The 17,029-nt window shown below is 50.8% G+C and overlaps 7 protein-coding genes across 7 annotated transcripts; 4 read left to right on the top strand and 3 right to left on the bottom strand.

Annotated features, from left to right (window-relative positions):
* Window positions 1–764: 764 nt before the first annotated feature.
* Window positions 765–1,079, bottom strand: PV10_02490 (uncharacterized protein; the record flags this gene model as incomplete). The annotated part of the gene is made up of 3 exons (XM_016366814.1): window positions 765–859; window positions 916–1,005; window positions 1,058–1,079. 3 exons carry the CDS (start codon window positions 1,077–1,079, stop codon window positions 765–767), a joined length of 207 nt encoding a protein of 68 aa, XP_016226332.1.
* A 1,721-nt stretch (window positions 1,080–2,800) lies between these two features.
* On the top strand, window positions 2,801–3,649 carry PV10_02491 (uncharacterized protein; the record flags this gene model as incomplete). Its single annotated transcript, XM_016366815.1, has 1 exon — window positions 2,801–3,649. One exon carries the CDS (start codon window positions 2,801–2,803, stop codon window positions 3,647–3,649), a length of 849 nt encoding a protein of 282 aa, XP_016226333.1.
* A 772-nt stretch (window positions 3,650–4,421) lies between these two features.
* PV10_02492 (uncharacterized protein) lies at window positions 4,422–5,300 on the top strand (the record flags this gene model as incomplete). Its single annotated transcript, XM_016366816.1, has 3 exons — window positions 4,422–4,551; window positions 4,607–4,928; window positions 5,000–5,300. 2 exons carry the CDS (start codon window positions 4,422–4,424, stop codon window positions 4,789–4,791), a joined length of 315 nt encoding a protein of 104 aa, XP_016226334.1. The 3' UTR covers window positions 4,792–4,928; window positions 5,000–5,300.
* Window positions 5,301–6,938: 1,638 nt separating this feature from the next.
* PV10_02493 (uncharacterized protein) lies at window positions 6,939–8,326 on the top strand. The gene has a single exon (XM_016366817.1). It carries the CDS (start codon window positions 7,035–7,037, stop codon window positions 8,232–8,234), a length of 1,200 nt encoding a protein of 399 aa, XP_016226335.1. The 5' UTR covers window positions 6,939–7,034; the 3' UTR covers window positions 8,235–8,326.
* A 24-nt stretch (window positions 8,327–8,350) lies between these two features.
* Window positions 8,351–9,617, bottom strand: PV10_02494 (uncharacterized protein; the record flags this gene model as incomplete). Its single annotated transcript, XM_016366818.1, has 1 exon — window positions 8,351–9,617. Exon 1 carries the CDS (start codon window positions 9,497–9,499, stop codon window positions 8,351–8,353), a length of 1,149 nt encoding a protein of 382 aa, XP_016226336.1. The 5' UTR covers window positions 9,500–9,617.
* Window positions 9,618–10,571: 954 nt separating this feature from the next.
* Window positions 10,572–13,944, top strand: PV10_02495 (uncharacterized protein). Its single transcript, XM_016366819.1, has 2 exons — window positions 10,572–13,146; window positions 13,228–13,944. The coding sequence occupies exons 1-2, from the start codon at window positions 10,948–10,950 to the stop codon at window positions 13,627–13,629; spliced, it is 2,601 nt and encodes an 866-aa protein (XP_016226337.1). The 5' UTR covers window positions 10,572–10,947; the 3' UTR covers window positions 13,630–13,944.
* Window positions 13,945–16,672: 2,728 nt separating this feature from the next.
* Window positions 16,673–16,975, bottom strand: PV10_02496 (uncharacterized protein; the record flags this gene model as incomplete). The annotated part of the gene is made up of 1 exon (XM_016366820.1): window positions 16,673–16,975. One exon carries the CDS (start codon window positions 16,973–16,975, stop codon window positions 16,673–16,675), a length of 303 nt encoding a protein of 100 aa, XP_016226338.1.
* Between the last annotated feature and the right edge of the window lie 54 nt (window positions 16,976–17,029).

Genomic DNA, 17,029 nt, shown 5'->3' on the forward strand with positions numbered 1-17,029 from the left:
TGGTCAAGTAGGTTTTAGTGGAAGGCTGCAGCGGACGAGGATGTAGACAGCGAGGAGTTGTAATGAATTGAGAATTCAGTCGCAGTGAGATAAGAAGGTCTGAGAATGAGTGCGGGAAACCTGTGGGAGGTAGGGGTGCGGCAGAAAGTTGTGATGGCAGGCACAGTTCAGAAACGTTCAAGAATATAAGTACCTATACAGCAAATATGATTCGTGGATCAAAATGCCAGACTGAGTGGATCTCAGAGTCATATGGCCCAGACTTCGAGAATATTCAACAAGCGCATGTTCATTCTGCTTGGCCAAGGGGTGTTGGTGATGAGTTGTATTGATTGATGTCCTTGACTAATGATGATTGCCAACAGTAATACCCTTTGCAAACCTAAGTTGTTGTTCGAATTCGCAATCCGAAATCTAAGGTTGCCTTACTTTTGCCGTTTTGCCGTTTGCCGTTGGGTTCCTGCATGAGAGCAATCAGCAGCCTCTTTATATTGCCCCTATCAATGGTTGATAAGCGTGGGGTACAGCAGGATCGAATCAAGTGTCTCGGTCATTGCTGGGTATGGCCGGCAAGCTTGCGAGACAACTTCGGGACGACACATCACATAGCAATGGCGTTCAAGAGAGAAAGTGACCGGACGAAAAGAACCCAATCCAATCCATATTGTTGCTTGATCAGATCTCTAGTTGTCAATCCAATCAGCCCATCTGCGCCATGCTCGCTGTCGTAATTGCATTACAGGCAACATCATGTGTAGTCATGTCTATTTCTTTCCGCTCTTTTTGATGCCTTGTTGGCCTGCGTTCATCGGTCCTTTTCCCTTTGCCTTGTCGGCCATTTCTTTTCGAGCTTTGGCGTCTGGGAGAACATGGGTCAGGATTGAAGGGAAATAAAGATGTCTGAGAGTAATGTACCAGCCTGTTGTTTAGCCTTGAAAGCAATTTCGTCTTCGTCCATTTCCTTCTTCTCCTTCTTGGGTGCCTTCAAAGGCTTCACTTTACCGCCTATTTTCCAATGTCAGCGAATAGAAGCGCGGTTAAAGCGAGTGGGACCGACCTTCACGACTTGCGCCACCCATTTTGCGTTTTTCTAATGAACACTTTCGTAGACTTGGACGGTACGAGTAAGTAGGACGAAGGGGGGGATCAGTCTGTTCACGAATCTATCTTTGAACTAGATTAATTTACTTCAAGACTTGACGTCTAGACTTGAGATCTCTGACTCTCTGACTACCCAACGGCGCAGGCTTGGCGTATTTCCTTGGCGTCTCGTGACTCCCAAAAGAATATGGCTCATCTTCCTTGGAGAACGCCTCCCCAGAGTACCCTCAGAGGCGGATCTGGGGGACTGGAGAAGATGGCAATGATGCATGTCGCCCAGCCATGTTGACAGGGGTGCACCTTTCAAGTTGAAAGTTCAGGACTGCTGGTCAAGTGATTATGCCAATCCTTTCATATGTAGACTGCTCACAGTTCTGCTGGAGGCCACATCTTAGAGGTAGGTTGCAGCTTCTGAGTTCGTTACACTTGCTCAAGGTGCTGTGATTTGAGAGCAATTCAATGATAGTAAGGGCGATGGTGTTATAAGTCACGGAGGATCGTAAGGGGGGTAAATGATTTCAAAGTCGACGCGATGGGTGTTCAGGAGTCCGTTCTTCTTCGGCTCCTCTTACAACCCCTTGCCGCATGTTGTTGCCCAATTTGCACCTTGGCCTACGACGTGTCAATCTCGCAGACAGATTGATTTGTTCTAGGTCCAATCCATGGCTGCAAGCTAAGACTGACCTGAGAGACGTCTCGCCGTAACAATGGAAGATCAGGAGCCATCAGTTGTCTCAATCATTCGAGTACGGGTACTGTATATTGAGATGTCAGATCTGTGGGCGAAATGGTCACTCTTATGGGCACGCCTGTCGTGCCTTGAAAGGCACCAAAAGTCGCGGGATTAGAATCCAGGCAATGTCACGTGCGTGGAATGCATCAGCACAACGGCAACAGATTCTCACTTTCCTGGCTAGCTTAGGCAACATGTCAGACGGTCTGAATGGAGAGTTGATGCCAATCTTACCACTAGCAAGATGGTGAGCATGTCATAATTTGTGGAGGGAAAGCGGCGACGATCCTCTTTCGCTTATTGTGTGCTATTTACAGATGCAGGAATGTAAGAGTGGGTTAATAATGTTGATCTATTGGAAGCGTGGCAAATCCTACTCCAATCAGAATGGCAGAAGCACCTCGGGCTCTTGCAAGCTTTTTACGACATGCGAATTACGTATCGAGTATTGTGGTCCTGGGGCTGGACTTGATCCGCTCTCGGACTAGTTGGCAAGACTAAGACAGAGCACAAACAGGAACCCAATTCGTGTTCTTGCTCACACCCCGGTCACCAATCAGTCCACGAGGCCAACCGAACACAGGCCTTGCCACCACCCATTTTTGGATTGGATCGAAGATGGGTGAGCGAGCCCGCCATTGGGGACGGCACACCCAGCTTTCCTCATAAACCTTTCGTTACCCGGCCGCCCACCACCTAACAGGCTTGTCTCCCCTCCCCATACGCATAGACTGGCTGTTGACCAAGGCGACTCACTCGTTCGAACGCCGCACTCATCATCAAACCACGTCTTACAACATTCGTTTTCCTTTCGACGACAGCGTCTGAACTCAATTGAGCTACAGCACCAGTCTGAGAGCTGTCAGACGCATTGCTACCGTCGCTGTCTCACCCACAAATCTTGAACTCACAGCCTTTCTTTTGTCGAACTTGCCCTTGACTTTGATCGATTGATCGACGGCCATCATGAGCCCTACTCACGACTACGACCTGGTTAAAGAGACGGATGACCTTCTCAGAGAGAGTGATGAAGTAAGAGATGAACCTCTTCGTCACGCCAAATCCGCCATCCCGGCATGGTGGAAGATTCTTCTCTTTATCGCACTCGCCTTCAGCGCCGGTCTGGGTGCCGCGGTTGGAGTAGTTCTCGCCTCATCACTATTTAAAACTGGCGACAACGCCTCCACGACCACCAGTGTCGCTGTCTCCGGCGCTGCATCCGCCAACGCCGCTCTTTTGACCGCGTCCTCGACAGCGTCCGCCAACGTGGCCGTATCCACATCCGTTGACCATCTCACCAACGCGGATAATGATCCACCGGAGCTGATTGGCAAGGTACTCGACTGCGGATGGTCCATCGAAGAAGCCAAGGCCAAGGGATGCGTCTACGATGTCATGATGCAAGATTGGGTCCCCGAACCGTGCTACGACAGCGTGCTGACGGAGAAATACCTTTCCAAGGGCAACTACACCTGGTATTCGGACATGGAGGGCCACACCATGACGGATGAGGAGATGCGCAAGGGCGAGCATGGTCGAGCGTGGATGTCGGCCAACTACCACAAAGACCACTGCATCTTCTCGTGGGAGAAACTCGTCCGCGCCTTGCGAAACAACCGACCCATCAGCCAGGAACTAGTCTCCTACGATCACGTTCTTCACTGTCATCACCAAGGTGTCGGCGATTCCGGCATGATGAAGCGTGACTCCGGCTCCATCGGCGTTGCCGCACCCACCAACTATGCCAAGTGTGCATTGTACGGGACCTGGAAACTCGATTTCCTCCCCGACAAGCATTCGTCGGCTGATAAATAAATTGGTGTTTTTAAGTCTGGGAACGGCGTCGTGGCGATTCACAATACAACAACACTCTCTCTTGAAGGTTGAAATGGGGTGTGTCGAACCGAGTGTAACGATTATGAAAATTCGAGCGAGCGGTTTGGGGATTTCCATCGACATCAGTCAAAGTAGTGATGGGCAAGTTCTGGAGGATATTTTGACCCTCACGTAGAAATTGAAGAACCTACAGTGTGAAATATAATTTTTTGAGAGAAGCTAAGCTCAGACCCCCATGGTTCATTCTGTTGCAAAGTACTGATATGAAATTGACGCAACTCGATCTGTCGCCGGCTTGCAGTGGTGTTGGGTAACGGTCTCTTACATTGTTTTCATTGCCGCAGAGTTTTCTTGATCAGTGAGAAGGCGTTAACCACAACATTTGAAGAAATGCAGCGTGGTCGACTCTGAAAACTTGGGAATACTTGCGTAGGGCATCAGTCCGTTACTTTCTACAATCTTTATTGGCACTCAACTCTGGCACTCACTAATCTGCAGGAATGAAAGCTCAAGTTATTCGACGTCATTCACCACAAAATGTCGATAGCAACTTCACAAAGCCGTCAGATTGCGTGGAGTCGTGTGCTTTATGCCACACCCGCCCTGGTATCGCCCATGGCTTGGTATATTTTCTCTTCGTTCTCTGTAGCATTGTTTCCATCGTAAAGACTCAACACCCCCCTCAACCGTTTGCGCATAGAGATCGACATTATCATCGTGCACATTGCATCTGAACTCAGATTCGGCTTCAATGGCAAATCCCGGTCTTACTGCATGTGCAGTAACCGGGGCAATTGGCGCCACTATTATTGCCTTTCCTGCCCTTGACACTCTACCCTTGCTTGCTTTAGGAGGGTTTGGCGCTGGTGGTGTGCAGGCTGGTACGTAGCACACCTTTCGGGCTTGGAAGAAGACGACTAAACTTATACTGTCCAGGAAGTCCCGCAGCTGCCGTTCAAGCTGGTATTGGAAATGTCGCAGCAGGTTCCTGGTTCGCCATTGCCCAAAGTGCAGCTATGGGGGGCTCTGGAATTGCAATTGCAAATGCAGCCGTTGAAGTCGGCGCAGTTGTTGTAGCTGCTGGTGGAGCTCTTGGTCGCGGAGTTCTAGGATCGTCCTAGTCAGAGTCGAAAGACGAAGATTCCGTCCAGGGCAGTGATGACGATGATGAAACCACACCAGAAGGCGAAGATGGTCAGGAAGAGGGCCGTACCGAAGATCCAGCAAACACTCAGGGTGATGAACAAGCACACAAATGGTAAATAAAACCCCTGGCGTTTGCCCCTTCTCCTGCTATGCCTATTGACTAATGTTATTATCATTATGTAGATACATATCCTAGGGTATCGATTCAACGTTCCACAAAGAGATTCTTGGTCGCACAGAAGATTCTCCGGCCTTCTTGTTCCGGACAGGCTTGAAATTGCAGAATAAGAAACCAGGACACTATGGAGAAGTGGCAGATGAATTGCAGGATTAAGCGACAACGAGGTGACTTCCTTCTCCAGATAGATTAAGCTTCCAATTTCCCCGCATCAAGCAGGCACGGAGTGGAACTTGCCGCCTTGGCATTGTCCACCATGGATCTCGACCTTGGAAGCCCAATGCATATCTCCTTTGATCCGCTGCGAGCTTGTTGTGACTTGTTAGCTGCCTCAAATGGCGTTTCGTTCTAGAGAATCATGTGAGGTCTTCCACAGCGCGGCCATTAATGCTCAGCAAACTGAATACTGCCTTGTCAGACCTTCCCCAGACGCTGTCAGCGGGCACGAAACACCTGTATCAATTGAAACGCAGGGACATTGCAGTTCAGCTCCACCCTTCATCGATGCTGGTCCATGCGAGCTGAAGTAACATAACGGTCAACCTCACGCATAGTGATCGTTGCGCGACAACACATTTTTCTGCCATTGTGGCAAAATGGTGGTGACCTCTCCAATACTGGTCTCAGCACAGGTTCCCACTGCTCCACTACAGGATCACCGCACTACAATTCAAAAGCGAAACCCCATTCCACCGGCAGTATCATTTATTGCAGGTGGGGTTGCTGGAGGTGTTGAGGCGGCGGCAACATATCCATTCGAGTTTGCAAAAACACGTGTACAACTCGCCAATAAGGGACCTGTACCGACCAATCCACTCTCAGTCATCGCTCAGGTAGTCAGGAATGATGGAATTCGAGCTGTATATACTGGATGTTCGACCTTGATATTGGTAAGTGACATGTCCGGTCTTGCCTTGAAATCATCTGACCAGCCTAGGGTACGACTTTCAAGGCCAGCATCCGATTCTTATCGTTCGACTCCATCAAGAATTTGCTTGTTGACAGCAAAGGCCAGCTGTCACCGCTCAGAGGACTAGGCGCCGGAATGGTAGCTGGCTGTGTGGAGAGCATTGTGGCTGTCACTCCTACGGAGAGGTTGAAGACAGCTTTGTAAGTGGGCTCCGCTGGACCAGCTTCAAAGGACTAACCACTCTGACTAGAATTGACGACGCCAAAGGCCCCAAAAGATTCAATGGGGGAGTTCAAGCAGCCCTCACCATTCTACGAGAAGGTGGTATTAGGGGAATGTATCGAGGATTGGTTTCGACCACAGCAAAGCAGTCAGCCACGTCCGCAGTCCGGATGGGCTCTTATAATATGCTACGAGAGAGTGGAAAGAGGTTCAATCTTCCAAATAACTCGGTCACCACGTTTGGTATTGGTGCTGTAGCTGGTGTCATCACTGTTTATGCTACTCAGCCTTTGGACACCATCAAGACCAGAACACAGAGTGCCAGGGGTGCATCCACCAGTGAGGCAATTCGAGATATCTTTCAGACAGGTGGAGTCAAAGGCTTCTGGAGTGGGAGCACCATGAGGCTAGGACGCTTGGTCTTGAGTGGAGGTATTGTTTTTACCGTCTATGAGCAAGTGGCGAGCATTTTGGCGCCATCATCCGGTGGATGGTAGAGGAGTCAGTGCTCTGTGAAGCCCTGGAACAACCCTGGAAGCTGGACAATCAGGGAACAATCTCTTCATAGTTAGGGAGATATTCTCCATGTGTACGAACTTTCGGTAACTATCAAAAGAAATGAAACAACTGTGTCTACAGATCGATGATGGATGTGAGTAAATAGGGCATCATAGGGGCGTACCCGGCCGAAATATGTTCCGCTCCGGTTTTGGGGGGAATTTCCTCCTCATCTCCACTCTGTCTGCGCTACGCTGGGACAAACCGATTCTTGATGCTTAGCAATCGATTGATGATGGCATTTCAACGGTCACCTCTCTTTAACGATATAAGGACCTTTGTTGTTGTTGGATGAAGTCTCGGACCTCGTCCAGTATGATAGACACACGATAACACTTTCCAAAACGAGTATGAAGACGCTCTTCAATGCGTGGGCGGTCGTCGCCCTCGCCCTCACCCTCTCCCTCACTCTCAACCTGACCTCCGCCGCCCATACATCCAACTGGGCCGTTCTCGTGTCAACATCACGATTCTGGTTCAACTATCGTCACCTCGCCAACACTCTCTCCCTATATCGCACAGTCAAAAGACTTGGAATCCCCGACTCCCAAATCCTCCTTCTTCTCCCTGATGACATGGCATGTAATCCACGAAACGCCTTCTCCGGCACAGTCTACTCCAACGCCGATCGCCGCATGGACCTATACGGCGAGAACGTCGAGGTCGATTACCGCGGCTACGAAGTCACGGTCGAGAACTTCATCCGCCTGTTGACGGATCGGTGGGAAGAGGGCGTTCCCTCGAGTAAGAGACTACAGACAGATGAAGGATCCAACATCCTGATCTACATGACCGGGCATGGTGGATCGGAGTTTTTGAAGTTTCAGGACAGCGAGGAGATTTCATCTTGGGATCTGGCAGATGCGTTCAGTCAGATGAGGGAGAAGAGGAGATACAATGAGATGCTCTTCATGATCGACACCTGCCAGGCAAACACAATGTACCGACAATTCTACGCCCAAGGCGTGATTGCCACGGGTAGCAGCGAGGAAGATGAGAGTTCGTATAGTCATCATGCGGACAATGATGTGGGAGTCGCGGTCATTGACCGCTGGACATATTATGTGTTGGAGTTTTTGGAGAAGGAAGTCACCGGTCCAACAAGTGACAAGACATTGGGCGATTTATTCGACAGCTACGACGTGGGTAAAATCCATTCTAACCCTGGTGTGAGATGGGATTTGTTTCCTGGCGGTGAACAGGCTGGTCGTGGACGGAGGGTTGTGGATTTCTTTGGTAATGTTCAAAATGTCGAGATTCAGGGCAACAAGACCAGTATGGAACAACTCCAAGAGGATATACAGGCGCTGAAAAAGTTGGTGCAAGAGTATGATTCTTTTGCCAGGGCTCAAGAAGCGAACCAGACGGACGTCTTAGGGAAGAGGGCGGAACTGCCCGTTGAGAATCAGAAGACGTCCAAGACAGCACAACCGTCGGTGGGTCGGGTTCAGTTTTCTGACAACCCTTCCCAGTGGTCCAAGAAGGCCGTGGGAGTGTCGGTGTTGTCTGGTCTTGCAGCGTTATGGTATTTCGCCCCCAAGACGGTTTGAGAAGGATATCAGGGCATGTAGAACACAAAATTTTCTCGAGAGGGAATGGAGAGCAATGGATCGTGTCACTCTAGAGAAAGCAGGGTCTAAATAGGATCCAAGTGTATATTATATTCTCAAGCCCTACGCCTGTTCTTCTTGTCTGCTCTTCCCTGGAGAATCTTTCTTCTTTTCTCAAAAGTATCTCCAATACCAGGACCCGCAGCACCATCACCTCTGGGTCCATCAATAGTTTCCCGTCTCCTCTTATCTCTTCTCTCAAAGAGTCCCGGCCCATCTGCAGCACGACCTTTGCCAGCGACGGTACGATTGATTCGATCACCGAGCCCACCCAGTCCAGTCCAATCTTCTCCACCAAACAGATCTCTCTTGTCATTCATAGTCCGTGCCTTTTCTTTCTTTCGCTCGGCCTTGGTCATAGCCGGCAGACGTACAAAGTTGCGTTCTTCATAGTCTGTCCTCTCTCGTTCCCGTTCCCGTTCCCGGCTAGACATGGCGCCACGGCCTTGTTGCGTGATGGTACCGCCAGCGCCGATTGAAGGTTGTGATTGTGGCGCCGTCGACACTTCCTCGTCAATGTACTCGTCGAGTAGCTTGGACCGTCGTTTCCGTGCTGACTGGTCCCGTTCACGATTAGGCCGGTCTTCGGGCATGAGTGTAGGATTATTTCGTGGTGGTTTGTATGCTCCTGTGACAGTGGATTTGTCGGCGGAGCGGGAGGTGCCAGTAGCCTTTGATGCTCCAGCGACGCGCATCGAGCCCGGTCTAGGACCATGAGAGGTTTCTTCTGTAGGTGGAGATGGCTTGCGCTTAAGCGTTGTTGGGTCGTCTGAGTCGGCATCCGAGTCGTCTGAATCGCTCGCATCATCTCCATTGGGTGCAGACTCGGCGACGGATTGTTGAGCAGTTTTTTGGTTGACGCGACGTTGAGCTTCTTCGGCTGCTCGAACGACTTTGTCGACTTGGTATTTCAATTTTCCTTGTAATGGGCGCACGCCTCTTTCGAGATAGACTCTTTGCTGCACCAGCTTCGATATCACCTGGTGGAGGAGATCATCTGACGAGGTTTCGTCAGGTTGACGGAGGCGGAGGACGATGAGGAAGACAAGGTTCTGAAGATAGGAGAGAAGTAGGTCGTTCTTTGTGTCGAATAAAGATATGCCTTCAGGTTGGATCAGGTCTTGCTGTTGTGGGAGAGCGGCCGTTGTCGCTTCAAGAGCGGTGGTTAGAGTCTGGATTAGAGCTGCGGTGGTGTCGACCGCCATGTTGGGGTGTTGGAGCGTATAGCTCTGGAGATGTCTGAAGGTGACGGTGGGAAGAAGAATGGAACAGGGCAATGAGTCCAGCAATGGTGGGTAGAGTGGTCTATCTGACCCTGTGTATGAGTTGTTGTGCCTGTAGTCCAGGAAAATCAAAAGGCAGGCAGGCGAAAAAAAAATCCGTTATCGATAGAGAAATGATAACAAATGACGGAGGAGGGATTGGAGAAGTCGTTCCTGGGCGTTGCGCCAGTGCCTAAAGCTAGTCGCTATTGGGGCATCTCTGGAGTACTCCGTAGGGCTTATGGACTTTCGTATAGGGGTACTCCAGGCTAGCCTAAAGTGACACTGGTCGCCTGGAATTTCCCGACAACGATCCCTAGACACTAGGGGCACACTAACATGTAAAAGCTAAAGTCCCTATGGTTCAGCAAAGTCCAAGTTGAACGGCCTGTTTCACCGACTTGACCACTGGAACATGATGTTCTTATCAATGATCGTCAAAGTTGTCTTTGAAGGATAGGTGCTCGAGCAAAATCTCTTGACCCAAAATATGAGTATTTCACAGTAAATCTGGTATTGACTGGGATGGTGACGGAGGCTGTTCGGGTGCAATCTTGATCGACCCCCTGACTGGTCACAGAAAGATTGTTCTAGAAGCCTAAAAGCGCGCCTAAAGCCTGTAAGCTCGGGTGATCTGAGGATCTCTCCCAGGTACTTGGACCCCCAGAGCCGCCATTGGGCCATAACTGTCTTGCCAACAGTTGGTCGATCCGGGGCAGATTGGGTGTAGATGGTCGAGAGACTTGAGAGGCGTTCAGGCCTCGAGGTTCCAATGGTTCCCTACAAGGTACAACCAGGTAGTTATAATAAGTTACATCCTTTTGATCCTCTTTGATGCTCGAATCTAATGTCGCCATTGAGACCCAAAGTCTCCGCCTGTGGCCCAAAACAGAAGACTTCAGAAGGGCTGAGGGTCTCTGGTTGACAGCTTCGCTTCGCTTGGACCATCAGAACCAAACCATGACGTCGAAAATCTCCTTTTAATTCACTGAACCAGATCAAGACAAGGGCACCGCGAGAGTCTAAGGGAGAAAGAAGACTGGGTCAAAGAAAGACACGAATCCACAAACACAAACACGCATTCTGCTCGCTGTACTCTACTCTCTCGAGTCTACAATTCTCTTACACATGCATCCATACGCGCTCTTACTCACACATTCCTCGTTCATTCAGATACAAGGCTGATCATGCCAACGTCCTCTGTATCCTGGGGAAGACATCTTTTGATGCCATTGACATTACTGACACTAACAAAATCCCCCACTCAAACCCATGTTTCCAGGTACTGAGTTCGCACCATCCCGCACCAACCTCTCCCTAGCCTGCGTGCTGCCTGCGCACGACCGTTAGGCCTTCGCCGCATCGTTGGGTGCTCAGCCCGTCTTAGGATCATGGGCACTCCCATTCATGATGCTTCCCATCCATACAACCACCCGAGTCGCCCTGCAGCAACATCCTCCAACCCTAGGTCTAGTGTACCTGACACTGACACGTCCACCCCTGGCTGGCCTTTACATGCGTCCGTTTCCAGCGCATCCAATAGGCCAATTCGCTCCGACACGTCGCCACAGGATGCGGAATGGCCTCTATCGACCACGAACGTCACAACCTCAACCTCTCCACGAGAATCCCAAACAAGTCTCAACACAAGGGCCCCGACGATCAGTAGCCTGACCTCCACTGCCTTGAGTATACCTCAGATCCGTGTCAATCAATCCTTCCAGCCAGACAGTGATAGCAAGACATGGTTCAATCCGACCCTCGAACGATCATCCTCAAGTACATCAGTTCCCCGCAGACAATTTCAAGAAAAGGATAAACACGTCGATGGTCTTTCTTCCCATCCCCAAGACTTCTCGTTGAACATTGACATCCCTCTCGGAGGCTTTGCCGAAGACTTGTCTGACAACACCTTTGAGTTCTCTAATCGGGGGAGCATGCTGATCGATGGGAAAAGACTCAACAACACCGTCAGGGCTTCGACTACGCTTACGCCCATCATGGATGATGAAACGAAAGTGGCCATCGAGGCCACAGCCCAGCAATCCCAACACCCTCCACCAGACACTCCCTACCAACAACCTCAGGATCATCCACTGAACACTCCCTACCAGCATCCGCAAGACCCTCCGCCAGCCACTTCCTCCGCCGCTCCATCTCGCCCTGTCACCACTTCCTCCAGTCATGAAAAGCCTGTCGCCAGACCATTGACCACAGAAGAGGAGATTCTTTCCGAAAGAGTTCGTGCCTTTTACACTGCCGGCACCGATGAACCACACCCAACCTCTTCCAACACCAATCTAGCCGCTCAGATGGGTGGCCGGTGGCAAGCCACACTCACCACCGACCTTCACGGCGGAAGCATTCCCTCTCTGTCCCGCGCGACATCTACCACCGACATGAATGAGGACAACGTCAGCTCACGGAAACCAAGTGTCGCTCCGTCTGGCTCGGGTCCGCTTTCACTGCCGCACGATCGGGAAGAGCTCGAACTCGCTGGAGGCTTGGAGGATTGGAAAGACGTGGATAACGCCGACGTCGATCGCTACGGCTTCATCTTAGCCAGAGCCCCCACAACCTCTACCGCCCCCCAAACCGCCGATGCCTCCAAAGCCCAGAAGCTCACCCGCGTCTCCACCAGTCTACAATTGGCCTCAGAAACACCAAGGAGGAAGAACACTCTCCGTCGCGCTCCAAGCAGCGCCCATGGCTCCATCAAATCCAACTTCAGCAGGCACAGCACCAGCAACCCCGACCAAACTCCCACACGTCCAACCAGTTCTCAAAGTGCGTATGCTCGAAGCTCCCTAGGAAGACGGAGTACGTCCTCCAGAGTGCCTCTCCCAGGGTCCAAGACTCGTCGATTGATGGAGACTGCCGGAAATATGTTGACTCTCCCCAACACCGCGCATTCAGTCATAGAGAATGGTCATATCCATGTCGATGATGCGCGAGCCAAACGAAAGGAGATTGAGCGAGAGGAGAAATGGCGGAGAATGGCACGTCCGCTTCCCAAAAAGATCGATCCAAAGACAGGTCTTCCCATCGTTGGCGGAGGGAGTAGCACTACGAGCGCTTTTACCTTCGACACCACATCGCCAAAGGTCGTGGAACGCACCTGGAAAGGCATCCCAGACAAGTGGAGAGCAACAGCGTGGCACAGCTTTCTGTCCAGCTCAGCTTCGAAACATAAAGACTCACTTCCAGACGATGTCCTCATTGAATCGTTCCATCAACTCCAATCCCAACCCTCTCCAGATGATGTCCAGATCGACATCGACGTCCCTCGCACCATCAGCTCTCACATCATGTTCCGCCGTCGATACCGCGGTGGTCAGCGTCTCCTGTTTCGGGTCCTACATGCCATGTCTCTCCATTTCAGCGAAACTGGTTATGTCCAGGGAATGGCCGCCCTCGCCGTCACCCTGCTGGCATACTACGACGAGGAGTTGACATTTGTCATGTTGGTCCGAATGTGGCAGTTGAGAGGTCTGGAAGAGTTGTACAGGGCTGGTTTTGGTGGGCTGATGAGTGCTTTGAACGACTTTGAAACATTATGGTTGGGCAAGGGAGAAGTGGGAAAGAAATTGGTAAGTTTTGCAAGTTTTGAACACGGCATCCGCTCTATTCCACGCAGAAAGAACACCTGAGCTCACTTTACGTGTTTTTAGGACGATCTCAACATCACGCCGACTGCTTATGGCACTCGCTGGTACCTGACTCTGTTCAACTACACCATGCCCTTTCCTGCCCAACTCCGCGTCTGGGACGTGTTCATGCTCCTGGGTGACGACACCTCACGACTACCAACTCCTAATCCGTCGTCACTGCGTCCTTCGAAGGCCTCAGACAACAACGATGGCCTCTATGATTTTGGCACGACTCTTGATGTGCTACATGCAACGTCCGCCGCTCTTATCGATGGCATGCGTGATATACTACTGGCCTCCGACTTTGAAAACGCAATGAAGGTCTTGACCTCATGGGTTCCGATCCAGGATCCCGACCTCTTGATGAGAATAGCCCGCGCCGAATGGAAAATGCATCTAAAGAAACAGGGGACATCGCGATGATTATCGCGACAATCATCACGACTCACCGGAATACCACCATTCCGGCATGCACATGAAACGGCATGATAAAAGAGAAAACTCACGCAAAAGGCCCCATCCTGAAATCGCATCCAAAGCCCTAATACATGCTCAACAAAGACCCATCCTTTTGCTTTGGACCAGCATCCCACAGGGGCCTCTCCATGCCACTCATGGTATGACAAAACATTCATGTTCACTCAGATATAATTTCTCATAATGGCGCTATATACCCACTGATCATGGATCAGATGACCGCGATAACTAATTACCCTAATACATTATTGTAATCGACGAGCCATATCAAACTGTCCAATTCCTCCATACATTTCCAAGCGACAGCCCTATCCCTCCGTGTCTTCTCGGTGCTGGTGATATTGTGTCGTTAGTCGTCGATAGCCATCGCAGAGTAGTAACATCCTTCATTCGTCTGATACGATGGGCCCCCAAGTCCATGTGTGCAGCAGGTCCTGTTTGTTCCTACACCGCATGTCGTGCACCACAATATCACTCAAAGCCAACATCAGGCCTAAGTCAATATGCCTCGAACATCCCAACATCCTTGTCGACACAACGACCCGAGGTCCAGGCCACTTCGAAAGGCATCAAAGCGTTCAAACATGTGCTCGAAGCAGCATTCACGACAAGTTCCAGACCGGTCTTTGGTGCTCAATTCTGGAACAGGCCGCCAACATTATCTCAGAGTCGCTGACAGCTACCCAGTCCCATCGTAACAGTGCCAGGTGCCAGGGTGCCTAACAAGGTGGTTCCTAAAACCAAAACACAAAATGCGCCCATGCGAGCGGATCAACCTACCAAAGTCAACATTGTTTGGTGAGTCTAGTTGTCGACACCTGTTTCCACCAAAAGGAGAAGGGGCATCTAGGCACATCTCAGCACACAGGGTCATCTAAGGGATCGACATGACATGGTCGCCATCAGGGACAGTGTACGCAAACCCACGGATTGACAATGAGACAACAAAAACTCAAGTACAGTACTTACTACGTTTCCTGTACTCCATAGATTTAATCGGAACCGAAAGGGTCTAGGGGTGATCAATTGCCAGTTGATCCGATGATGAGAATTCCTTACTCCGTAGGCAAGCTTGGTCCACGTGCTGATCGACAATTCATATCCTTGGAAAACGTGGCTTGCTCCATGTTTGCCATGCGAGACAAGCGAGACGAGATTGTCGATCTTTTCTCCAAAAGAGCGAGGGCCAACCACCACACCTTCCAAGACAGGACATACCGGGACAAAGAAGGGTTCATTTTCCTCCCTCCTTTTGCTTGAGTGGTTCCATACGCAGTGTCCGACTCGTCGGTGTCAAAAAAGGTAATCTCGGCGATCCCTTTCAGATCAAGGCTGGTTGCTGATGCTGGGCATCTAAAGCGTTCATGTGACGAAAGGGTCATAATCACGGCCACATACTCCGTATACAACCAACTTATTTACATGTGCGAGACTGACGACTCACAGTCGTCGGACCAACATAAGGAGAAACGCCACAGTCGACGTGATGGAAACTTGGAGGCCTTTTCCATGGTTTTGGAGGTCTTTAGATTCGTGGCTGCATGGCCCTAGAGTTCAACACTTCGCCTGATCAAGGCATCTGGCCGAAGGGTGGCCCACGGGGTGTCCCACCTACGGTGTGCTATGAGCCAGGGGGGCGGTGAATGTCCAAGGTCAACTCAGTCGCATACTTCGTATAGTGTTGTGTACACGAGAGCCAATTCAGCGTTAACCCCTAGGGTTCGCTGAGTTTCCTGGATGTCCCCAAAAGATGAAGTCAGTGGCTGGACCCCTTTGCCGTGAACCGTGGTCCACGGGGCGCTGCCATGTGTAGATTCATCACGCCTTTGTGGAGAAACACCCGAGATTCCCCTCAACTTTTCCAGGAGAGTTTCCGGCACCCCAGACCGATAGTTTGGAATTTTGGGCCGGCCCTGGATGGGTCGACTGGTTTTTTGGTACCATGGCTCAAGAACCCAGTCGAGTCAAGTGAATCGAATCCTATCACGTTATTGCTCATTTTGACTATCGACTTAAGAACTATATTAGGCGAGGGCGGTGAATACTAGTGGGCTGTTGGAAGAGCCGCAACAATAATTAGGAGAGAGAGGCCCTTCCTTGGGACGTCAGTCTGATCCATTGTTTTCAATATGGCCCCGAGCCGGGGACATCTACCCTCAAGCTGCAATAGTCAGCAAGGGGACCGAATACCAACGCACGGTTTGGAATTCATCGGTCGAGGTCACAGCCGAGGTTTGCCTCAAACATACGTCTTTCTCCCTGGTTGGTAAACCATGCCAGTCCAACTTGACATTGACGGGGCCAAATAATGGATCACCTCCAGTCATGTCAGGGTGTGACAGCGAGGATGTAATGTACTTAGTCTGTCTCCTTGTTGGCCTGGTGAGAAATTTGGGAAACCTAGTTAGATCCGGAGAATTGAGCGTGGGTGATCGGCAGCCATGGATCTTGAAGCGAACGATGGCGCATCTCCCACTAGCAACTAGTGATGGGTATTTGTGATGCGTCCTTGCTGTCATTGAACACGCTACTACTCCGTAAGGCCGATTGAGAAGTCGTCGGCAGTCAAAATTCCTTGGGTGAGCGCCAACAGATCCAGCAACTCTTCGGTCGTGGACGGGACCACCCCACAGCTGGTGAGGCAACCGTGTGCACACTTGTCGAGCGGCATTGGCCGTAGTTGAACACCACAAAAGCCGACTTGGAATGAGGGCGAAAGCGAAAAAAAGTTCTCATGGCGGTCGTATTGTGAGCAATCACGAGCTGAAGCGCGTTCTCCACGAACACCCAGATCACCAGAGCGGTTGGCAGTGGCAACTCGCGTGGTCAGATCCCTGATACCTCGTGCGAGCCAAACGTTGACATCCAAAGCACCATACATAAAGTTGTTACACATATACTCCGTAAGGGCACAGGATTGAACTCGACAATTTTCTCCATTGCGCTTGTTCTCGTTGGGTAAAGACACATTGACACCCCACTGTCCATGTCAGGCCAAATCCACCCCATAGTCGGTAGCATACAGGCGAGGTTTCCACCAACGGACGATTCGCCATGAGGACTTAGCGTGGTCCAGGGTTTCGGGGTCGCAATTGGTGCCGAGACCCAGTGACAGACTGGGATACCGAGACTGAAAGCGGCGATCGCCTTGATCATGACATCCTAATGCGGTCATGGATTTTAGCCCCAGGGCGACCACCACCAGGCCACCCGGTTGGCTGTACTGTGGACAAATGGGCGTTGTAGTCCAGATGCATTCAAAGACCCCGATCTCGAGAACCATTCGTGCCATTGTGGCTTGCCAGTCAATACGGATTGAGCGAGTTCGATGACCAACTCAGTCGTT

Source organism: Exophiala mesophila, assembly GCF_000836275.1.
Source record: "Exophiala mesophila strain CBS 40295 unplaced genomic scaffold supercont1.2, whole genome shotgun sequence".
Taxonomy (NCBI): domain Eukaryota; kingdom Fungi; phylum Ascomycota; class Eurotiomycetes; order Chaetothyriales; family Herpotrichiellaceae; genus Exophiala; species Exophiala mesophila.